The following is an 8,806-nucleotide window of genomic DNA, read 5'->3' as shown; positions in this document are numbered from 1 at the left end:
CAGTTGATCCTTGGGTCCTTCTGCTGGTCTGAAGTTGAGAGTTGTGGAACTGCTTCTGGTACCTCTGTCCAGTTTTGTGCCTGCTAGTCTGGAAGGGTTACTGAAGTAGGATCAGAGTTAGTCCCTTCTGTTGTGCTCTGTGCTGCACTGCCGAGTGCAGACACCAGAGCCAGAGCACCTTCTTGCATCGGTGCCATTTCTTGGACAGTCAGGTTGTAGGAGGGGTTGGGTTGAAGCAAGGCCAGAGATCTTATCCCCAGCCTCTGATGTGCACCACATCACTGAGTGCTGAAACCCGGGGTACCAGTGCCAATGGTGGGGCTGATGACTGAAGGTAGATGCTGGAACATGTTGACTGAGAATGTTTCTTAGAGCAAAATTTGTACATTAGGCTGCTGCACTCAATGGAGCACATTCACATTGCCCTGACTAGACAGGCTCCTGAAGAAAAGCACAGGCCAATTCCCAGCTGGGACAAGCAAAGACACCAATCTGGAACAAAATCAGAATGTTTAAAAAGGATTTCTTATGCTTTGTAGCTCATGGAAAACAGGTCTGGAAACTACTATTTGCTGCTGCCAGAAGGCAGATCAAAACTCATTTGTTATTACTTGGTGATTGACAGGTCTGATTTTGCCTCTCTAGCTGCACAAGCAGAAGTAAAAACCAGTGTGGAAATGGTGAGCCTGGATGTGGAAAAGCAAGCAATAAGTATTATTGTCAGAGCAGTGTATCTGATCTGGAAGAAACAACATACAATGTAACATCTTCCAGGAAAGAAAGACTATCTGGAAGTACATTTAGGAAAATGCCATTTCCTAACTGAGTAATTTAATGTAAGTTCCAACAAAGCAGAAACATCTGAACCTTCCTAGTTTCAAACCATTGAATTACATACATATATATATATATATACACACACACACATACACACACACACATTATATAAAGTTCCAGAAACACTTTATTTAAAAATGGAGTTGTAAATGCATATAACAAAATAACATACATAATAAATGTAACAAAAATAAATAAGGAGAATATATCCATACAAAATAACATAGTAAATGCAAAATGCTTCTTACAGAACAAAAGGGTGTAAATGCCTGAATGAACACAAACAAAATCTTGTGCGGAGAGCCTAAATTTTTAATTTTTCCTAAACCGCTTCCTATTTTTCATGTGTCTGGGGAAAAATTCTGTTCCCAAGGATTAAACAAAAGAAAGAATTGTGATGGTGGTTTTGGTGCACTAATTTTTCAACACCTGACCCTATTTTCAATTTATTTTTGCCCTTCTGCACCATTTCAAACATTTTCTATCGCCTCTGTAAACTAATGGAGTAAATATTGAGTTGTACAAGAAGGATATTCTGTTTTCTTTTAAACTTTAAACAAATATGAAATCCATTATACCACAAATTATTGGTTTTCTTACATCGCTACAAAAATGTTTTTGCATTTTTATTAACTGGTCTAACTTTTTAGTGACTTCTGAAATCCTGTACAATTTAAAAATGTACAGAAAGTATTTTAAACATATGTCATATAGGATTATTGCTGAACTACTAAAGACCATTTCATAAAAGCTGCAAAACTGTATGTGTAACATTAATATAAAGAGACTGACGCAAAAGCAGGGAAATTCCAGTCTATTAGTTACATTTAACAGAAATAAGATTCCTCCAAATTAGTGTTCTGGAAATACAAGGTCATTTACTTTTATTTTTATTATTTCCAAATGTTACGTTACTGGGACAACTTATATAGAAAATAGGTTTATGTAGGATATTTTAAATACACTTGCTTTTCAGTGGTATAAGCAAGAAATCTACATTAGCAGTCTTCTTTCAGAGTCCTTTTAAACGTATAAGACAGAGAGACAGACTTACGAGGATTCTACAGGAAAATATACAGAAGCAATTTATTTGCTTGGGAGTGAGACTATTGATCAACCAAGTTATGACTACTATCTCCAAGTCTTCAGAAGAAAATTTTACACCTCATGATCATTCCAAGAAACACACATCGCTTTTGTAAACTTATGTTGCATTTGAATTGGCAACTTAGTATGAGAACCCATTTGCCTCACTATGCTTTTAAATGTCCCACACAGTTGTATGTGTAAACTTGTTTTATTGTTTCGACAAACATTTGGAGAGAAATGAGATATGAAATCCTTCTACTTTCATTCACATCAAAAAGACATTTTGAACAAGATCAAAAAGTGCCAAATTGTCCTTTCGGAAAGTGGATTAAAACACTGCTCTGTTGAAACAAGTACAGTATTATCAATTTTCTATGTACATCAAAAGACTGACTCCTATTGATATTGATATGTTCACCTACCACTCCCAGCAAATTCTTAGTGCAAACATAATAGCTGAACTTCGTAAACTCCAAGACAATTTACGCAGCAACAAGGTTATATAAATCACAGAACTATTTGAAAATTTCAGTATGAAAGAATGAATGCTTTGCAAAGTCTGTCTTATCTTATACAATAATGTGTTATTGTACTCAAAGGTAATGTATCCTATATAAATCCTCTTATTCAGCATCAAACATAACTGTTCAATAATTCTATACAAACTTTAATTGAAGAGGTCCATTTATAGAACAGGTTGGCACAGGTGACTTGGGGTTTCAGTAACATTGGATGTTAGTCTGCTTGCAGGTCACTTTAAAAGCATTGCTCTTAAAAAGAAAAATCTATGTATGGAAAGACTGCTGATAGAATTCTGTTTGCAAAGCACACAACCACAAAGGGCAAACCTGCCACAATCTGCTTTTCTATATTGGTATCAATGCTCATCTGTATGGTTTGAAGAGGATGTGCATGACAATCAAAGCATCACAGTTAAAGGAAACTGGTTTAACAAACCAACTGCAGTTTGAACATTTTGTGTGTGTATAAAAGCAACACTATGACTCTTCATTTATTTCTAGACATTCCATATTGAAGGTAATTATGACAACAATTAATAATGTCATTCACGCACACTGGGATCTTCCTCCTCCCCATCTGGGTTGAACCTGTTGAAATGTATGCTGAAGTCAGGCTTGGATTCAACATTGTCAAATGCAGTTGAAACAGAGATGACGGCAGGCCGAAGGGCTCTAGCTTCAGGTTGACAGTTTGGTTGTATCTGAGCGCGGGTACTGTGAGAAACAGGGCTGGACTTATGTTTAGGTTGAGCAGGTAAGACAGGGCTTGTGAATCCCAAGTTGCTCAGAGCATCCAAAGTACCATCAGGGTCAATCATAGCATTAATCACTAAACCACCAAGGAGTGGAGGGAGGGAGAGAAACAAAACAAAAACAAAGATTAGGGTTTTGTGCTTTGAGAAAAACAACTCTTAAACAAAGTCTCTATCATACTTTTCAGCATTTGAATTCATACACATCTTTGATTCCCTCCCCTGGGTTAAGAGTCTGCAGACAACCCATTAATATCAAGAACTCAGCACTGTTCTGTTTCATTTTCAGAGCCTGAATGGAAATGATGATGCAAAGATTCGGTTCTATTGATTATTTCTATAATGCCAGAATATTGACAGAGATGCTGGCCTTTTGTCTGCTGGACATTACAAAATAATTACTCGAATACAAGAACATGATGATGACTGTAGCTTGGTATGTCACCTCTGGCAGAAGCCTTTTCATATACTAAGCCTCAATACTTCAGGGAAACTATACAAAACCTATACAATGCATGGTTTGGTTAGAAAAAAGAGAGGGTGAACAGTCTAAGACTAGCTGATGATCAACTTGTATCTGGTACCATGAGGGCCAATAGCCCTTATACTGTAATGGCAGATACAGTTCTTATTCACATACAAGGGTTTTTATTTTGTAATATTGCTAAGATATTATATTTCCTTCAGTAATATCCTATAATAGTAAATTCCATAAATTGATTAAATGCTGCATAAAACAGTAATATCTTTTACCCCTTTTAACTGACTGCATTAGGAAGTGGGAAAAACTGAAGTACCAAATACAGCTTCACTGTACAATTAATAATTTGGTATGTTCAACGTGTATTTTTCTGCTTTCCAAACAGAACTGATCTATGTTTCCATAAGGTCTAATTAGATTGTCTGAGCACCTAAATAACCACTGTTTTAATCTCTGATTAAATGTGTGCCCACTCATACATTTTGTTACCTTTCTCAGGACCTCATATTTCTAATTTTTTTAAGGTAAAGTGACTTAACCCAAACACAGTAATCAACGTATATAAATATGTATAATATTAAAATATGTCCTTTATTACTCTTCATCCCTTAATACAGATATATCTTAGAATCAAATTAGCATTTTTGAATTTGTGTACAGTGAGCAGATATCTTCAATGACCTGTCCAAGACGTCTAGATCTTTCTCCTGAAATTTTCTTTTTTTAAAAACATACATTAATAGAGGGTTTAAAATCAAATTAGAATACAAACAAAATAGCAAATTACAATACAACATACAAAAAATCAAGACAACACAACCCAATCTCACAAAGAAATATACATAAACATGGACCATTACTCCATCTCTCCCATCAAAACTATAATCTGCTCTTCACCTCACACACACTTATGCGTGTACACATTTTATGTGTAGGTTCTCTTTCATGTAGTCAAACTCAGCTAATTAATCGTTTAAAGTTGCATTTTATTTATTTTATAAGTGCAATATACATGTGATGCACTCTTAGCCATGTCTGCATAGCAAACTTCTATAACTGAAGCATGTATCTCCACCCACCACACATCCTCATAATTAGTCTTGACACAGGAAAAAGCAATAGTTTAGCATTTATTTAGTATTTTGGTAGCTCAATGTATTATCAATAAATTATTCAGTACCCTGAAGTAGAGAGGACAATGTAATTTTAAATATCCCTTTTATAGCATTAATCTGGAAGTCCTTAATTTTTGGACATAATCAAATAACCTGTTTTAGACACTCCCTACAGGCTGCACTCCTACTATATTTTTCTTTCTTGTCCTTAATTGTTGTATACATGAAGATATTAGTGCCTTGGAGAGGTCTTGATTTACCCTATCTAACCAGTCTGAATCTCTGCTGCCATGCTGCAAAACTGTCCCTTGCCAAATACATACATAAATAAAAATACTGAATCTGTCAAGCCTTCCTGATGTAAGTCGCTTGCTTTCTTTTGGGAGCCTCTCTCCTTTTCATTTTAACTCTGGCCTTCTCTCTTCCATACAAAGTGCATAATCATTTCCCCTCATAGTTTTAAAATAATTTAGTAAAGCCTCACTACTGAGATGTTAATCTGTAATCAAACATTAATATAATATGAATGTTATCATTATTATAATTTATTAAAATAACATTTTGGTTTATTCTTTTTATATATACATTATGGAAGTCTTGTTTTAGCTTACATGGAGATCCTAATTACTTCAAACAGAATTAATATATAATACACTGGTTCAAACAATGACATGAAAAAAATTGTTTAAAGTTTCTTCTATGAACAGTAGGAAACTGGCCAATGGAGAAAATTTCACTCTTCCCCTGAGTCATGTAGTTTAGCTCAGTTCACAATATCTTCTCCCAGCATTCATATTTAGTAAGACGTGAATAAGGTTTATATGGCTTTAATGGAAAATGTCTAACCCTGTACTCCAGGATGATTACTTTTACAAAGCAATGTACAATTATGCATGAAGGTGGTCAGGAAATTAGGGATTTTTACTCCACCTTTCAATCTTAGTTCCTTGAAATAGTGATGTACCATAAATAACTGTTTAAACCAAAGACTTGAATTAAAACAAAATAAATCAATGTGAGCCATTTTGGAGAGTCTTAATATTACCTTACCCTGGTCAGTATTTATTAGGGGTTTCTGCAATGCATTTAGACATTATGCAGCAAAACTGTATAAAACATGAAATACCTTGCAACTGTTTTTCAACTCTTTTCAGCTCCTGCAAGATTGATGAAATCTCCTGGGGAAGAAACAAATGTTCAAACTTCTAGTGCTACTTTTCACTAAGAAAAAACAGATTTAATAATTCAATAGTAAACTTAAAAGAAATCATTTCATTAGTTGTTTGGGTTGTATCTCCCTGCAGTAGGAATGGCTCTTGTTGGAGATGGTTGTTTGTGTGTATATGTGTGTGTGTGGGGGGGCGGAAATAACCAGGGCCCCTGGCCAGATGGCCAGTTAGGTCAGGCTGCATTGCTGTGAGATGCACAACTGGTTGCCCTATCAGAAACAAAGAATTCCTCTGACTGGCCAGTTGCCCACATCGATTCCTTAAATGGGGTCCACGGGTATCAAGGCTCATTCCATTCCTTGCTCGTGGACCCGTAAAACCTATTCCCAACCATGAGCCAGACTGAATCCACCATGGCACCAGGGTTGGAAAGAACCATTTTGCCAAAACATTGAGGCAGCTAACCAGCAAGGCTTTGCAGGAAAGTTACAATATAAATTCATTTTTAGGGGATGTGGGGAAGATGCTTCATGTCTCATAACCTGATTTAGGGGTAATCAGGATAGCTTATACCACAGGACAAAAGGTATTCTAACTGGCAGAGGTTAGCTTGATGGTGGCTCTAATATAATATACTGGAGTTGAGCACCCAGCTAACATGGTGACCATGCCTGGAAAGTCTGAGCTGTACAGTCTAGGCACCACTCAAGAAAATTAGGTAACCATGATTATGACCAGATAGTTATCCCACAGCCATAAGAGGTGCAGTCACTAATGTATCAGTACTTACATTACTGATACGTTAACACGAAACTGTAGCTATTAAGTAATTTCATTTTAATAATGTATCATGTGTTGTTGTGGAGTACCTGCAATAAGGTCAGTTTGAGTGCATCTATAATCCTGCCTCTGGAATACCAATTGGGCATGTTAGAACTATAAACTGAAGCAGCAAAGTTCTAATATTCATAATGCTTTGAAAAGAGCAATGAAGAAACATTCTTCTTTTAAAGCTAAGAATTTTGCAAAATAGCAACTGACTTCCAGAATTCTTTTGAAAGACTTCTGTACTGATTAATCCAATTTATGGATTCTTGAAGGTGGCCAAGAAACATTTGAGCCAATTATCTTGGGTTTGATGGGTTAAGGCGATATCTTTCAGCAGATTCCACATTCGAACATGACACCAGTGTTCCACAGACAATAGTCATGATAGTCCTTCGGCATTTTTTGAGAACATTTGATCTAGAACCAGTAAATACTGGAATTCTACAATCTGGTGCTAGACTCTGATCAATAAACTGTTGATACCAAATACTAAATAGAAACTATAAATTCAGTAGTTGGGACCAAAAAAATTTCGGACTTTAATGTTTTGCCATAGGAAAAACAGTGAAATTAAAATCAATCAAGTTAGGAACAAACACAAAAACTAAAACTTTGTTTAAAAATGTCTTCCTTCTATGAGAATCCTTAAATAACAAGTATATATAAATGAATTTTAGGATACAAACTTAGACTCCTTGGTAAAAGAAAGACCTGCATTGAAAAAGACCTGAGAATACCTCTCTTAAATTACCATGTTTCTAATATTATAAGCTTACTTCAGAAGTTTTTATGAATTATTTGCCAAATTTAAAAAAGAACTGTAAATGTACCCAATTCATAGCACTTAATCAGTAAAGTGGATCTGCCTTTGAAAAATGAGTGTTCTATAGAAATTACAAGACCAATAACAAATGTTCAGTGGTTTAAGAGAAAAATAAAGCTGGATTTAGATTATCAAATCTGATAAAGTTCTAATATCTAGTGACTTAATAAGACTGAAAACTAAGGGTTAATCAGCTTGTGATTTAGCCCATTGCAAGGAACAGTGCATTGTTGTGCTGTGAGAACGTGACTAGTAAATTCAGTCTCCTTCCTGGTCTCCCCACTGCTCCAGGAAGGGAGTAGACTTGATGGGTGTGGACAATCCGAATGCACTGGTGTGACTATACTTCCCATTCCTTTGGGCATGAGGAGGTGATGTAGTGGCTCTGCAGAGCATGTTTCCCTCTCCTTGCAGGAAGCAGTGGCAAAGTGCAATGGAGTAAGGGGGTAACTCACATGCTCAACTCCCTTGCATTGGTGCTCAAGATAGGCCACAATCTGGCCTTAAATAAGAAGGAATAAATTCTTACTTACACATTTCATAATGTCAACTGAAAAGCAGGAAACAAATGTGCTTAATTTTGAAGAGGGCATTTTCTACAATATTTCCTAAATATTTTCATTCACCTACATCAAAGTACAACTATTTTTCTAAATAGTAAGAGCCAGTAATTAAATCGGTCTTCCTCAAGCATGTGAATTCCAGTGAGAATTCCTCAAACATAATCCAGATTTTAAATTCTGAGGGTTACTAAATTATTCTTTGCTCAAATTAAATGTATTTTAAGGAGTCGGTGTTTGTTTTGACTCTTTGATTTATTAAGCCATTCTTCAGAAAAAAAACTCAGGTTATTTCAGGCCATTTCTCACTGAGAGTGACATGTTCTGAATACACTAGCCTTTGGTTTATTGTCCTAATGTAACATACCTAACAAAATGCATATAAACACAATGGTTGAACTATGCTTTGTAGTATTTTAAATGAACATTCTTAAGATGCTGAATTCTAGAGAATAGAATGTTTTTCTTATCATTTTGTTCAATATCCATGAAGTATGAAAATTTTAACTAATTTAAGAGCTATTGAGGCAGAAAGTCTCCTAAATTCTCAAACTTTTTCTCAAGATTATTGCCTTGCTTCTTCCCCTTTAAAACATGCCCAATCATTTATGAATTAGAAACCAGGTGAAAA

The 8,806-nt window shown here is 35.5% G+C and overlaps 1 protein-coding gene across 1 annotated transcript in view; it reads right to left on the bottom strand.

Annotated features, from left to right (window-relative positions):
* Window positions 1-2,129: 2,129 nt before the first annotated feature.
* Window positions 2,130-8,806, bottom strand: part of CEP170 (centrosomal protein 170) — a 193,791-nt gene continuing 187,114 nt past the window's right edge. The window contains exons 18-19 of the mRNA XM_029911038.1: window positions 5,922-5,973; window positions 2,130-3,276 (exon numbers count right to left, since the gene is read on the bottom strand). Of these exons, the coding sequence (XP_029766898.1) occupies window positions 2,990-3,276; window positions 5,922-5,973 (339 nt within the window). The 3' untranslated portion in view covers window positions 2,130-2,989. The remainder of the gene's footprint in view (window positions 3,277-5,921; window positions 5,974-8,806) is intronic.

This window comes from Terrapene carolina, unplaced genomic scaffold (assembly GCF_002925995.2).
Source record: "Terrapene carolina triunguis isolate 2854851 unplaced genomic scaffold, T_m_triunguis-2.0 Scaffold85, whole genome shotgun sequence".
NCBI classification, from domain to species: domain Eukaryota; kingdom Metazoa; phylum Chordata; order Testudines; family Emydidae; genus Terrapene; species Terrapene triunguis.
Note: the sequence above shows the minus strand (reverse complement) of the source record. Positions and strands in the feature narration are given on the sequence as shown.